Genomic DNA, 15,719 nt, shown 5'->3' with positions numbered 1-15,719 from the left:
CAGAGCACTTACCCTTCGGGGCAGTGAACTGCTCGGTGCAGCGCAGACTTCTGCCATCAGCGGTGCGCTCCCTGCATTGAGGAGGGACCTTTCTGCCTCTCCTGACACCTCCTGTTCCCAGGATTCAGAAGGCAAAGTTCCACCTACGTTTATCCATTAATTTTGTGGAAGCTGATGAAGCAATGCTGTAACAGTTTTTTTGCAAAATTGTCAAACCTCTCTAGGCCATCCTTGTTGGACATTTGGGCAAACACCAGTTTTTTTGGAGAGCTCAGGCTGGGAACACCTAGTATCAGTGGACCTTGGGAGGCTTTGGGAGCATCGAACTCTGTGTTAAGACAGTGAATGCCTGCCCATCACTGAGATCTTCTGAAAGCAAGAAGCCAATTCTTACTTGCAGCTGATAATGGTAGAAGATAATTCAAATTCAAGTGGAAAAATATTACTTGATTCTCTCGGAGTGTGAAGTGGCCAATGGGATGCCTGTTTTGGGATCTTTTGACGTCATGGAACTCTAATCTGCTGTCCTTTCTTAGAGCCTACTGACTGATTTGTGATTGCCAGCTTGTAAATAATGTCCTGAGGCTTTTGTAGCAGAAAAAATATCTTATTGCTGGTTTAAAAAACCCCAAAACCAAATCCCCCTCAAGACCAGTGTGTTTTCTTGTTTTCTTGGGCTGTGAAGGGGCTGCAATACTCCCAGCATTGCTGCACATTGGCAGCACATACTAAAGCAAAGTTCTGTTTCTCTGTTCCTTCCTGTACATGTGTCCTAAGATAAGAGTCACCCTCCCAGCCCGCCAGACATTTCCTTCTGACAACTCTCTGATGAGGCCAGACATTGATTTTTGAAGACAGCTTGATCCTTTCTGCTCAGAAACAACAGTATTTGTCAGTTCCATCCAGCAGCAGAAGCTGAGAGCAGAGCTGTGCCCGTCCTTCCAGTCCTCAGCAGAGGTCCCACAGGCATTTGTCCCATTCCAGGCATTTGCTTTGGGAATTGTGCAGTTGTTCACACACAGGTGCTCTAGGCACAGCTCCTCTGGGAAAACTGAAATCTCAGTAAAGCTACACAGGTATCAGAAAGCAGCATCAATGCTTTGTTTCCCCTTAGCTTTCTACCCTCACTCATTTGTGTGAAGACGTTCTTGCCTGTACTGTAAAGCAGAGGAAACGTGAGGTGTTCTGGGGACTGGGCTGCAGGGACAGGGCCCAGACAGGACATGAAAGGCTCTGTGGCTGCTGGTGGCAGCTTGGGCAAAGTGACTGAGGGCTTAAAAATTCTTTCTCAAAATAGGAATTTTCTGATTCATGGGAGCTCAAAGCTTATGCTGGACTTACTGTATTGTATTTAAGATGAGAACAAAGAAAATTCTTAAATAATAAAGCAATGAATCTTAAGGGAAAGTAAAAGATGCTTTGTTACAAATGAGTAATGTGTCAGAAAAGCAGAATAGCAGGGGTTTAGTACAGCTAGTTCATCTATGTAGCTTCCTAGTAAAAGGTTTTCGTTTTCTAAAGCTGTGAAAGGAATTCAGTCTTGATTTTGTGGCTGTTATAAGGGCTATTTTGAAGTAAGTATTCAAGAAAGAAAATATATTAATAACACATATCAAATTTCTCTATGAACATCTGAAATTACTGTTATTACAGTACTGCTTCCTTCATACAAGAAAATGAAAGTTTAAAATACTTTATAAAAAGTCTGTCCTTGTTTAAGCTGATGCATAAAGAAGAGTGGACAAGTCTATTGAATGTTTTCGAATAACTAATAATCATTCACATGATAGAGGAGTAAATGTCCTTCAAATGAAAGAACATGTATTGGATATTTGACACGGTGTGCTGAGTGCTCCTTGGGCCTTTGAATTACATGTGTATTTGCTTTAATCACGTTCAATTTTGTGATCTGGCTGCTGATACTTTTAGTCTCAATTGTGCAGGTATTACGCTTATCCAGACAGTCACGGTTTTCTGGAAAAAGAAAACATAAATCTGAATTTACTGTAACTCAATCTGGGAAAAAAAGCTAGCTTTGGAATTTGCTGTCTCCACATAACTTTCTACAAAAAACTCGCACAAATGTTCCGTAACAGACAACGCTGAACCTTGCAGAAGTGATTGCACAGCAGCTGAAATTTCATTTCCTGCTGAAATGTGACTCTTGCTGGCTTGGAATAATAATTAAAGCATCTAACAGCATGTATTATTATACAAGAGACCACAAGAACACCTGACTAGGTCTTTGAATGTGGGATATATATCTATATACTTCTATACTGGAGAATGTCTTTCCAATGCTACATTGTTGATTTTCATTGTGCAATATATTTTCTTTATGGTATCTTTGGGATCCATGTCAGTGTTAAATGCAGAAATGGATATGGAGTTTTAGGTATATTGGGTATATTAGGTGTATTTTATTCTCTTTTGGCTTTGCTGTGATCTCCCCACAAACTGAAGCCTTTTGCAGTCTCTGTGGAATCCAGTTCCCTGTGGTCAGTCAGTAAATGCTGGGGGCTGAACGGTGGCAGAAATTACTGATTGCAGTTGATTGATGCCGCAGGGGATAAGTGCCACCGTGTGACTTAAAATGTATTTTTACCTATTGAAAAAGATAAAATATTTCTGACCCCAAAGTTTCTCATGGTGTGTTTTCCTGCCAGGGTGTTCTGTTGTGCCCAGCACAGATGGGCTGCAGCTCCTGCAGGGCTGCTGTGAAATCAGGTGTGCCGCTCTGACAACTGCTGAGGGTTAAGAAAAGGGTTGATTTTGAAACATTTAATGACACTTGACTTTAAAAACTTAATGATGATGAATTTAAATCCTGTGGGGTATTTTCCTTGCTCCAGTTCCCAGGCTCCAGGGGACCCCCTGCTCTGTCGGGAGTTGATGGGCAGCTGCACCCACGCCGCTGCTCTGCCAGGAGCTGCAGGTCCTGCAGCACCAGGACTGTGCCTAAAGGCTCCGTTGTGTGAAACCTGGGAATTTAATACAAATCAGAGACTTCAGTACTGGCAGGCTGGGAGTTTTGCTTCCTTAATGCAAAATAAATACAGTCCTATCTGGGCTTTGACTCAGCTCCTGTACATGGATTCACTGCAGGCGGTAATTACAGGAGTCCAGCAGATACAAAAGTGAGAGCTGTGGGGAAGGTAGTGACAGGTAAATATTGCAGTGGGGGTTGTGTACGGGAGCTAAACCGGTGTGGCTCACACACCTTTTAACAGGGACTCTCGATTCAAAGGTAGAGCTTGAATCACGGTGTGCCCTATTTGGCTGCTGGGTGAATTCCTGCCAGCTGTGTGCAGCTGTGCACTCCAGGGCTGGAGGCTTCTGCTGGGCCGTGTCTGTTCAAAGGCTTTTGCAGGTCTGGAACTACCAGGTTTACTTGTGGATCTTTGTAGGGTTGGCATCACTTTTCCTTCCCACCCGCGTGTTTTGAAATTTGAGATTCTTGTTTGTTAAATGCTCATCCCTGGGTGTGTTGGTGACATCTGCGCTACCTCCTGCTTCGGCCCCGCTGGGTGCCCCTCCGCGCCCATCGCGCCTCGCCCCGGCCCCCGGCAGCGGCTGCGTTCGCTCGTCTCACGTTTCTTTTCCCAGAACGCGCAGATGCAAGGAAAAAAACCGTAAGTGTGGCCGCTTTCGGTGCACGGAAAGGCCGCGCGGGCTCCGGGGAACGGGCGGGGAGCGGGAACGGGAACGGGCGGGGAACGGGAACGGGAACGGGAACGGGAAGGGCGGGGAGCGGGCGGGGGAACGGGAACGGGAACGGGCGGGGAAGGGGCGGGGGAACGGAAGGGGCGGGGAACGGGAACGGGAAGGGGCGGGGAACGGGAACGGGCGGGGGAACGGGCGGGGAAGGGGCGGGGGAACGGGAACGGGCGGGGAGCGGGCGGGGAAACGGGAACGGGCGGGGAAGGGGCGGGGGAGCGGGAACGGGCGGGGAGCGGGCGGGGAACAGGCGGAAGAGCGGGGGGGAGCGGGAACGGGCGGGGAACGGGAACGGGAACGGGCGGGGTCGGAAGCGGCGGCGGACGCGACTGCACCGCCTGGCCCCGCCCCCGGCCCCGCGCGGGACACGTCGGGAGCTGTAGTTTCCCGCTCTGCGGCTCGCGCGGAGCGCGCCGGGACTTGTAGTCGCTGTGGAGGAGGCGGTGCTCCCGGCAGAGCTGCGCGCCCATTGGTCAGGAGCGCGGCGGGGGGCGGTGCCGCCGGGGGCTCTCCTGCTGCCGATTGGCTGTGGGGCGGCACCGCCCCCGGCGCGGTGCCGTCAGTTCCGGCGGGCCGCACCGCCCCGCTCATTCTCTTTGGTGTTTGCCCTGTGCCGCCCCGCCGGTCCCGCCCGGCCCATGGACTGAGCGACCCCGCCCGCCCCGGCCCGGAGCCGAGCCCAGCGCAGGTGAGGGGGCGCGGGCGGCCCGGGCCTGGCGGGGCCGCGGGCGGGGGGCGGCGGGGCCTGGCGGGCCCGCGCCGGGCCGGGCCGGAGCCGGGGCCGTGGCCGTGGGGAGGGGGCGGCTCGGAACCCCCTCCCCGTCCGGGGCTCGCCGTGTGCCCGTTCCCGGCCCGGTGTTCATCCCGCGCACATCCGGGCTGTACCCGCTCCTGCGGTGGCGGGGCCGGGAGAGGGCCCCGGCGGGGAGCTGGGACCGGACCGCGATGGGCCCGGCGCTGGCGCCGGCGCCCCCGGCCCTCGGGGGGGAAGTGTCGGGGGCGGCGGGGCTGCGGCCGCCCCGGCGCGGGCAGTGACAGCGGCGCTCCGGAGGTCCCGAAGCGGTGGCACCGCATCCCGGTGCCGTGGACGGGGGGTGCTCGCTCCCCACTCTGCCCGAAATCCCCGGCGCGGCTCGGGGGCGGCAGCGGGGGCCCCCCGGCGCAGAGGCCGCGGCAGCAGAGCCGGTTCAGCCGCCGGGCCCCGGGGACGCGGCTGCGGCCGTCGCGCTCCGCGGAGTGCCCGGAGCCCCACAGCGCTCCCGGGCTGCGGACCCCGGGGCAGAGGATGGCGGTGCCAAAACTCCTGAGTCCGAACCAGACTGGTCGGACTGTTGGGGCAGCGCGTGCGGGTGCGATGACAGCAGCAGGGTCAGCGCCAGCCCCTCCTGGCCGTGTTTCCCAGAACGCACGCACAGCTGAACGGGCAACCCCGGCTTTCCCCTCGTTCCACCGGGTCTGGCAGCCGTCGCCGCTCCAGGATCACTTCTCCCTGTTTCCTGAGCAGAACACTAGTTTTTCGGGAGATGTAAAGCAACAAGTTCCGTTTAAACCTTTCTGCTGCCTTTGTCTATCCTAGAGATAGTGCAGGTTTGTGTTGTCCATCCAGGGGATGCTGTACTTGGTATTGCCAGAGCCATTTTTACGATGCATTCATCTGTTGGGTATTTTTGTTACTGCTTTTCTGGCAGGTTTAAGGCAAACCTGGGAGGAACATCCTTTGCAATGTCAGTGAAGGCTAGGTCTATATATACACGTATACATCAGTGAAATAAAATATCTGAATGAAATCTGTTGTCTGCTTTTGGAATGGTATATTTATAAAATCTGGTTTCTTCTAACTAGAATGTGCAAGTGTACTGCACAGTTCCCTTGCTCAAACTGAAGGAAATGTTTTGGGTTTGGTCTTTTTTTAATACTAGTGGACATGAGAACTTGAGTTCTGATTATGCAACTATGGCTGCAATGTAACAAAGTAATTTCTGATTTGTCTGTTGATTATCTCATACATGCAACAAATTTGTTTGTTCTAACTTTTGCAGAGATTCACTGAAAGTCTGTCACATCTTGATGGGAATGTAAAGAGCCAAGGGGCTGAATTTTTTACTGTGTTTTCTATTTTCTGAAGTTGGATCAGAAACTTTCAAAACTTTTCTAAAAGGGTGTATGCAAGAAACAATTCCTTTTTATATTGTTATTTTATCCAGCCATTCTGTTCAGAGTTTTTCATAACATCATGAATCATGTTTTCACTATCAGTACAAGTCAGTCAAAATGTGTTTTGTGGCAAAATTATTCATAGATTGAAATAAGTTTGGAGTGGTGTGACTGTACAAAGTCAGAGCAAAACTGGAAACTTTGTGCCTTTCAGATCTTCCTGAAGAACATCACCTTTGTCTTGGAGACAAATGAACATTCAAAAAGCCCTTTTTCTGGTTGCTTTGTCCAGGATCCTTGCCGGGGATTGGTTATTTCATTAGAGGAGCTACAGATGCCCTGGGACAGTGAAGGAGATCTGGGCATGTTGGCTCTCAGCAGTGTCCGTGGGTTTTGTTACCTGTTCTACTGCAGGGAATAAAGTTAAAATCCGTGAACTATTTTGTCACAAAGCTAATTGAGCTAGAAGTAAACAGTTAAGTGTTTATTCATTATATCATTTCCTGGTTTATCAATTTGCATTATGTTTGGAACTGCCTGGTTCTTATGTATGTTTGCTAGTTCCCTCTTTTCCTTCAGCTTTTACTTTCAAATTTTAGCTTTTCTTCTCTTATTAATAATCCATATCTTGTATCCCAGACTATTTTGCATAACATTTAGTGTTTGTGCCCTTACCAAAAGAGCAGCATCTTTTTTTACAGTGTTACTTTTGAGATGGACCCTGTCTTGCGGAAGCATTGCAGATTATCTAAGAAGAAAACATTGTTCAACCAGTATTTTACATTTTGTGCAAATAGCCTTAAGTCTGTAAAATTTAGTCATTGTTTATCAATTTATAGTGAGTATTTATTTAGACTTTCCAGTTGTAAATAGATGCTCTTAAAAGACTGTTGCAGCAGCTTGGAAATTTTATGCTGTATGTTTCCAAGCTACCCCTAATGTGAGTTTTTCAAAGGTATTTTAGGTAACAAAGCATCTCAACAAATCTCCTAGAGTTTTTGGATATTTATTTTTTGTGCCTCAAAATAGTTGAGTGTGGGACAAAAGAGATTCAGCCACCACACTGGAGTTATTTAAAACTCCTTAAAAACAGGAGGAGAGAGGGAGTCATTCTAATCACTGTTTAAATAGGAGTGAACACACTGATGTATTCCCAGTCTGCAAAAAAGGGGAGAAAATGCTGTTGTTCACTAGTGGGGCTGTGTGTGGGGTGACTGTGAATTCTGGCGCAGGCTGGGCCTGCTCCCTCTCCCAGAGCTCCAGACTGTCGTGCCTGGCCTCAAGGGGAGGGGCTTGGGGTCAGGGCTGTGTGTTGCACACCCTCTTCAGCTTTGTGAGCTGAACCCTCCTGGGTACCCACCCCCTTTGGCAGGGATGGGCTTGGGGTTCGTGTTCTAGGTGCCCGCCTGTGAAATGAGGATAAATGAACTTTCTTGCGTGAGAACAGTTTGTTGTTGATAAGGAACAAGGAACATGGCTTGCTCTGGCTGCCATGGGCTGGTGACTGTCCTGGTGCACTGTGACATGGAGCATCTTCTCTTCAGAGAGGAATCTCATTTAACATCTCATTTCCTATGGCTAAACCTGCTTCTTAGATATTGTTTGTCACATGAATTTTATTTGATGATGTCAGGAAGCCCTTGTAATATGAACTTGATGGTTGTGTCTGGCGTTTGTCCTGCTTCTCGGGCTGCTCTGCCTGGTGCTGGTGGGGCAGGAGCGGTGAGTGTGTGCACACAGGGTGGGAATGGGGGATACGGCTGGTTCCTAACAAGAGGCACAAGAAGAGCATCAGAACCTGCAGCCTTCCGAGTCTGCACCTCCTGAAGAGCAGGACACCTTTCCGTATGCTGGTCCTCGCAGTGAATGAAACCTGTTTCTTTGAGGATTTAGTCTCTTGTATTTGCAGGTGGTTTCTCAGGGTTCAGAGCCAGCCTGTGGCAGGACCCACATGAGATCCTGTGCTGCCAAACCTGTTGTCTAACAACAACCAGGCCTCGGTGTCCCTCGGATAAGAGATAGAAATGTGCCAGTCCAGCCAGGTGCACAGAAGTGTGTTCAGTGCTGGGAATCCACCTGAGAGGGACTCAGAGTGAAGTGGTCCATCCATTCCTCTGCAGTGTCTCAGGTGCCAACCTCATCCTCGTGGATTTCTATCAATGACTTACAGCTTGCCACCAGCGGGGAACCCCTCTGTCACTCAAAGCAGGGTACTTCACTGTGACCATTACAACAAAGGTTTTCTTGATGCACCTTTATTTAAGCCTGTTGCCTCTTGTTCTGTCACTTTAACCATAAAGAACAGATTGTTCTTTTCCACTCCAAAATCCTTTTAAGTACATGAACTTCTGGTTCTCAGGCCCCAGCCAGCCCTCTTCAGATATACAAGTTCAAATCCTTTAGTAGTTTTCCTATAGGTTATATTTCTCTGAAGCTGAGTGTTTGGGGCTTTTCCTCCGTCGATTCTGCCTGGAGCCTGGTCCCCCACGTGGGTGCAGGGTTCCAGCTGAAGGCTCAGTGTCTGAGTATGGAGCAGGACTAGTGCAGACCTCGCTCGGGCTGGTTCTTTGTTGCTGTATCTCAGGATGGTGAGGGCTTTTTCTAAAGCAGCTTGGCAGCGTCGGTTTGTGCTGAGACTCTGCTGGTGCCCATCAGTGGTGTCTTTACCATGGTTACCAGTGGGCAGTGCCTGCCCAGCCCCTTGCACTTGTTGTGCTGAGGTTGAGGGGTTCATTCTTGGCAGGGGCACCAGGGATGGCTGGGGGAGAAAATTCTGTTGTCTTTATGCAACTTGGTCTTGACCCTGCCTGAAAATATTATCCATTTCCTTGTTTTTCAGATGCTTAGCTTAGCCTCCAGAAAACCCTCTAGAAGAGAAGTTGAGCCGACTGTAATCTTGTCTTCCTTCTTCGCTCTCCTGTTGGTAAACAACAGGTGTGATGCCGGCCTATTGGAGGCGCTGCATCCTCCTTTGTTCCAGCAGGAGAACTGCTCACAGTCCTAGGAGTCATCCTAAGAGTTTGAAATGCCTGTCGGAAGTAAATTCAAGAGCTCTGTCCTCTTCTAACCTTAATCAAGATTGAGATCTCCCCCATTTTGTGGCTCGTAGTGATGTTGCTGGCAGCTGCACACAGTTGGCTTAGGCATGGAAAAGAAGGATTAAACACTTTGTGCTATATTTGTAAGCAGAATAAAATAGGTTTTGATTTCCATTTAGAGCAGTCCATGCAGTGACAGGTTTCATATGCAGGATTGAGATAATTTTATTCTAAAATGGTTTTAGCCTATTTGTGAGTGAAATCACTGGATTGGAAATGTAGCCAAAAGGTGGAATCTATATCAATTTCTGCAATTAATAGCTACAAGAGTTTCTCAGTTTGTGGCTTGCTTTTGGTTTGGCTTTGTGAATTAAGGTCTGGGTCTAATTTTGGGAGCTGATCTCTAGGGCTCTTAGGAAGAAGAGCCTCACTACAGAAGAACTGGAAGCCTCACTACAGAAAGAAAATTGGCAAGTGACTCATAATTCTGCAAAGAGCACTATTGTGAGATTCCACTGCTTGGGTGAGAAACATCACTTGGGGTTGGGAAAAGAGTAAGGAGGATTCTTGGATCAGGTTGGAAATTCTGCTTGGAAAAGCGGCTGTGTTGAACAGTTTGTCAGTGGTAATGGAAGGGTCATACAAGTCCTCATGATCAAATAGGTGAAGCAAACTCAGTGTAGGGTGAGAGATTTTCTACAGAAGATCTTTTTGTGCCTTTAGGAAGGAAAATGCTAACTCTGTTTTTTCTTTTAGGCATTGTCCATCATAAATATCCTATTGAGAACTAAATACAAATCTTCACTCTCTGGATCTCCTAAAGGTACTGGAAATTTACTTAAAACATTAAAGTTTCTTACCTTTCTATTTGCATCGTGTTGAAAAAAATGACAAGTTGTAAAACCCAGTTATCCACAGGAAGTGTTTGATTTTTGTTTGGTCCTCTGGCTTGTATCTGCAAGTCCTGTGTGAATTACAACACAAAAAAAAAACCCAAGAAAACTTTTATCTAAAAATGTTGCATTCTTTTATATATGAAGATTTTAATTTCTTTTTGGGTGAGTGGATTGACCATGCTCACATCTTTGTGCATTTCTTTGGTTACCTTAGTGACACCTGAACTTTGCATTTTAATGTGTTCAAAATTTCTGGGAATGTTCCAGGCATTGATGCACCAAAAGAAAATAAAAATCTAAAAGAAGTGATGAGCAGTCTTCTGTCACCTGGAAATCCATTTAAGTTTAGTATTGTCCATAGGTCACTGAGTTGTTTGATGCAGCCACCCCCCTTTCCCCCTCCACCTGGTGAGGATAACCTTCTACTGCAACACTGTTTTGGTAGCACTTCAAATACTCTGGTATGAGTTAGCGAAAAGTAACTGTGGAAGGGTGGGAAAGGAGCAGTTCTGTAATTAGCTTCTGGCTCAGATTGTGTGAGTAAAATTTTTGTTCTTTCACCTCTCTTGGATATCTGAGTGGCCTTCAATTCTAGCAACACCTCGAGTACTGTGTGTAGGGATCAGTTACTTGTACCAGTAGGTGTCTTGAAAAGTTTGAAGGATCTAAGCCCTGATTACATGGAAAAATCCCCTGAAATTCTGCCATCTTTCTTTCTCTGTCCACTGAAACAGCCTTTATGAGTGGTTAGCTTCAGCTTTCTCAATTATGGTGCTTTTTTCTTGGATAGTTAGAATTTTATAAGCCTGTTATAGGGTAAAGAGCATATTTCTTTGTAAATGTGCTGTAAAGCCTTTCAGAATCCCCAAATAACCTGTAGTTAAGTGTGCAATGATGGACAGTGAGTTCTTTCATCTGAGTGAAATATTTCCCACAAATCAGCTAAAGGATCGTCACCTGCACAGGTAGCTGTGAATGCAAACACAAATTCCAGATTTTGTTCTTTGTTCTTTTGTTCTTTGAAGTTGCTTGTCTCAAGCAGTAGGATGTGCCTTTGAGTCCCCACAGATTTCTGTGAGTAGGGGCTGCACTGTGTCCTGGGTGCCCCTGTGAGCAGGGAGCTGTGACACAGGAGCTGTCCTGGGGAGAGCTGGGCACTGTCTGAGCTTTGCTCTGAGCTTCTCGGGGACTCAGCTGGAAACAGCAAAAGCAAACTGGACTGTCCTTGTCAGGGGCCCCCTTTCTTGGGCAAACAAACCCCAGGGACTGTGCACTGCTCTTCCCTGCACTGTACCACTACAAAGCCACTTTCACCCATGTTTTGAAGCTGAAACCTGGTTCCCTAAAACCAGGCAATGGCAAATATGTGAAAGGTAGTGCCTTGCTTTAAAAGCAAACTGCTTGTAGAAGTTTTCTGAAAATAATGTCAGACCTCCTTTCCAGCATGATCTGAAACATCCTGATGTTTCTGACATCAAAATAACAGCTTTTGGTGTTGTCTTCTCAAAATGGGTGGCTAAAAGCTGTAACTCCAGTTACTTAAAAAGACATTGCACTTCAGCAGAAAAGGAGAGTTGGCTTTTTTCATTGCAAGACTTCATTGCATTTCTTCATCTGCAAGGCTTTGGTATAGTCTTTGCCAGGCAATTATTATTGTGTTACAGCTGAAAATTTTCAGTGATTCTAGTTATGCTCTTGGGAATGAAACTTAGTGATTGTAAAGTTATTACCCTGGAGTCTTATTCTAAATAATTTTCTTCTTTGTCTTATGATTTCGTAGAGGTCCTTTAGACAGACTCACTAATACCACTCTCACAGTTACAATGCACCCAGTGTAACTGCTGCAAATTTAGTAGTCAAATATAGGATTTATTCTGAGTGTAATCTGCATATGTGTCTTCTGGGCTAATGGGAACTGAACTATTTTTGCTCTCTAGTAAAAACAAAGTTATACAGGTGGTAGTATGATAAGTCTGACATGTTTATGATGTTTTTTTCCAAAGTAAAAATACTCCACATGGTAGATTTGGTGGTGTATCTGTTGTTTTCCAGTAGCTTCTTACCTCTTATTTAATAAATAATTAAATCTTTCTGTCCATGAATGTATTGATCTAGGTTCTCCTCTTAGGCTTGTTTTGTCAGTAACTGTCTAAAAACTTCCCTCTGACTCATTGCTGCTCCTCTCACATTTGGAAATCCATTCACAGGTTCAGAATTTGAAGCTCACAGAGCCCTAGTGGACTTGTGTTGCTACTAATGGCCCGCCTGGTGGTAGCTGGAGCAGTGATTTCTCCTTTTCACCTATAAATTAGGAAAGAATAAACCTTTGTGTGCTGCCCTGATTAGATCCGTAGGTGACCAGTGTGTGTCTGTGCACATGTGAGTGCCTTTGTGTGTAAAATGGATTTACTTGGCTGTAAAATGTATTTATAAATTGATATGTGGCTTGTAAGTGGATATGGACAGCTGACCTGTTCATGTCTATTTAGGTTCCACTGGCTGAACATGAGGATAATTTTGCATCCATGTGTAAGAGAAATCTAATACTAATTTGTCAGCACAGGAAAGATCTGTCACAGCACTGCACACAGACTGGGGCGCGTCCTGCGCTCCGAGGGGGTTTTCCTAAATGGCCGTAGGTAGTGCCCGTGAGCACTTCCAACACTTGTTTATAGTGCTGCAAGGCCAAGTGACTCTAAATTGATGCTTGAACTGTGACTGAGACGTGTCCTGACTTCAACAGAAGTAACCTTCAGAATACGTGTAGCTGATACAGTTTATGAACTCTTACACCTTTGCTTTTCCCAGCCAGAGCTACTTCAGCATTTCCTGCTGGACTCCAGCTTTTTCTCCTCTTAAGTGGCTTGGCATTCCTGGTGATCCTGGGGGAAAACTCTATGATGATAATAAAGGATGTATGCTCTAAGCAGTTTTTTTGTAAAGACTGCATTTATTTCTTGCCCTCCAAGTGAAAAAGTTTAACTTCAAATGGTAGAATGCATGAAATGTAATTTGTCTGTGGAAGTTGCTCTTTGTTCAGTGTATAACCAGTGGCTCTGGGTGTGAGTAACAGGATTTGCTTTCTAAGTGGATTCGGTGGTGGGGAAAAGAGACAGACAGTAATGAACAAGCATAAATAACGCTTCTGTACTACTCTTCTATAAATGAAAGAAGTGTGAAACACAGTGGGGTGTATGGCTGGAACTGTGCTGTGCAAACTGGATGTGTGAGTGACTAATTGGACAAAATGGGAACAATGGGTGCTTGGTTGAACACTGTTTCCCCTTTTGCTGATGGAGGAATAATTTCAGTAGATTGTTAGTTAGAGAATGCTAAATATTTAGTATAATCTGGTTTTCATCTTTACATTTTAGGTCAATAATTTGGCTTCCAAAATTGGAATTTGTCTGCGTTCAAAGCTGTTTGCCTACAGAATCTGCTCTGGTTGGAAGTGAAACATGTCTCAAGTTCAGATTCAGACACCTTCTGCTGCCCTTGCTGGGAGCCAAATACTGAATAAAACCCCATCTCTTTCACAGCCTTTGAGTATACCTTCTACTACTAGTTCTTTGCCCTCTGAAAATGCAGGCAGACCTATCCAAAACTCTGCTTTGCCCTCTGCTTCAGTTACATCCACCAATGCAGCTGCAGGTAAGATAGAGGGCCAATAACTGTATATATTTTTAACCCTTACAGTTTGGCCTGATATATTCCTGATGCCTTGCGCCTACACATGATTTAAAAGTAATATTTATCCAACTGCAGTAGCTTGCAATGCTTTCTCCCTATGAAATAAAGTCTGTTGGAGACAGCTAGAAGCATACTTTAACCTAAAGTTCCAGCAATTAAGTGATATGTTTGTAATAGTAAAGAATATTTTTAATTGTATGACATAAATTTTTGAAACATTACTATCCATCTTTTCTACCAGTAGCTTGTTTTAAGTACAAAAAAGTGTTGTTGGAAATAGTTTTAGTTCTATTATCTTTAGTTCTTCTATGACCAGTTTAATGATAAATATATTACACTAACAAAATGCAAGAGAACAAATAAAGAGTAATAAAAAATAGCTAATAGGGGAAAACAGGAAAAGGGAAATGTGAGGTTTTGAAATTTATTCAAAGCAAGTGGTAATTATGAATACTTGGAAGATTTGGACCTTGAAATGTACTAGATAAGATGGGAACTGTATGCAGGAGTCTTCTAACTTCCTACTTCTGGCTTGCATTAGAACCTTGAATTTAATGATGATGCTTTTTAGGCATGAGCATTGCTTGGAAATCCCAGAGTTCAATAGATTGTTACCAGTTTGGCCAGTGAGCAAAGCTGTCTATTCCAGCATTGCACACAACTAAATGCTAAGCCACTGAGATTTCTTTTTTTTAATTAAAATTTGTAGTACAGTTCACAGTTATCAGTTCATTTATCTGATCTTATGCAACCTTTCAGCTCCTTCAAACATGGCAAACCCCAAAGAGAAAACCCCCATGTGTCTTGTGAATGAATTAGCCCGTTTCAACAAGATTCAGCCCGAGTATAAGCTTCTGAGTGAGCAAGGTCCAGCTCATTCTAAGGTAAATGTTCATACAAGTTTCTTGTTGCTGCTGCTCATGCTCTTTCACCTTCAGGAGTGGAAAGGTGAAATGTGTGATTTTGGTGCAAAATAATCCAGAGTAATGGAGAGGAAAGGGAAGCCCCCCCAGAGCATCAATGGTAGGGAAGTGTGAAACTGGTACCTGGGAACTAAAAAGTTGGGTTCTCAAAATGTCACAAGGTGTCAAGGTGTGAAGGAGTTGGCATTTACAGAAAGTATTGGAATAACATTGAGAACATCTGTTCAATTGTGTTTCATTCACCTGTGGGCATGTAGAAGCTTTTATGGTACAGTGGGAACTTAACTTTCTTCAAACTGCTGAAAAATAGCTTTACAAAACCTTTCAGAGGATTAAAGCAAAAGTGGAGTTATGTGTCACAAAGAAGGGTGAGTTTCCAGTCTGCTGTTCAGTGACCTGGGCACAGCAGCTCCCCTGGGGCTGTCACCTCTCCCCACACTGCTCTGGGTTTTTAGCCTGTCAGATCTCATGCAGGATATTTGCCAGCTACAATTGTTGTGAAATTCTTAGTTCAGTAATTGGGAAAATCCTGTTGATGTCCAAAGTGTTGAAAATCTGGAGATGACCTGGGAGTTAAGGAGAACTTGGATTACCATATTCTCAACTTGTGCATCACTGAAAGACTCATTATTTTGTGTAATAGGGTCTAATAAACTACATTAATTCTGAAGCAGCTTTTTACAAAATACCCTGTTTCTGGTTTTGAGGTGTTTACAGTGCAGCTGACTCTTGGGGACCAGCATTGGGAAGCTGAAGGAACTAGTATTAAAAAAGCGCAACATGCAGCAGCTGCCAAAGCTTTGGAAGGGACAAAATTCCCGAAGCCTACAGCTCGTCCATCTCGTAGTGAAGGCAAGAATCCAGGTATATGCCACAACAAACTGATTTAAAATAGTTACACATAGAGAGAATACACCTTTCTGCTTTTGGTATGTATTGAAGTTGCATGAGGACGAATAAAAACTGTGATTCTGCCTGTTTAATAATGGAAATTGTCAGGTTTTGTGAGAACTTCATCTTGATTTAATCTTTGATTGCTGTAGGTGACATGATAAATACAATCATATTAATAAGTTTAAAATATTTTTTTTTTCCGTCAGATCATTCTGGCTTGAAGAACCTGTTGCTTGACTTACTGTCTTCTATTGTAACACTCTAGGAAATCCTGAAAAAGATGTTTATCCTAATCCTAAAAAAAACCAAATTAAAAAAAGAACAACAAGAACAAAAAACTACATGAGGAATTTGGTCACAGCAAAGAATAATCTTTTTCATGGGCAGATGAATGAGTTACGTAATTC

General features: G+C 45.3%; 1 protein-coding gene across 9 annotated transcripts in view; it reads left to right on the top strand.

Moving 5' to 3' along the window:
* Positions 1–4,261: 4,261 nt before the first annotated feature.
* STAU1 (staufen double-stranded RNA binding protein 1) overlaps positions 4,262–15,719 on the top strand; it is a 28,382-nt gene continuing 16,924 nt past the window's right edge. For 3 of the 9 annotated variants that reach the window (XM_039563458.1, XM_039563457.1, XM_039563451.1), the window contains exons 1-5: positions 4,265–4,405; positions 9,666–9,732; positions 13,180–13,456; positions 14,255–14,379; positions 15,126–15,282. In XM_039563458.1, coding sequence (XP_039419392.1) covers positions 13,264–13,456; positions 14,255–14,379; positions 15,126–15,282 — 475 coding nt within the window. In that variant the 5' untranslated portion in view covers positions 4,265–4,405; positions 9,666–9,732; positions 13,180–13,263. Of the gene's footprint in view, positions 4,406–9,665; positions 9,733–12,087; positions 12,185–13,179; positions 13,457–14,254; positions 14,380–15,125; positions 15,283–15,719 lie in introns of those variants that run through there. The other 6 variants (XM_039563456.1, XM_039563453.1, XM_039563455.1 and 3 more) reach the window with 6 other exon arrangements.

This window comes from Corvus cornix, chromosome 20 (genome assembly GCF_000738735.6).
Source record: "Corvus cornix cornix isolate S_Up_H32 chromosome 20, ASM73873v5, whole genome shotgun sequence".
NCBI classification, from domain to species: domain Eukaryota; kingdom Metazoa; phylum Chordata; class Aves; order Passeriformes; family Corvidae; genus Corvus; species Corvus cornix.
Note: the sequence above shows the minus strand (reverse complement) of the source record. Positions and strands in the feature narration are given on the sequence as shown.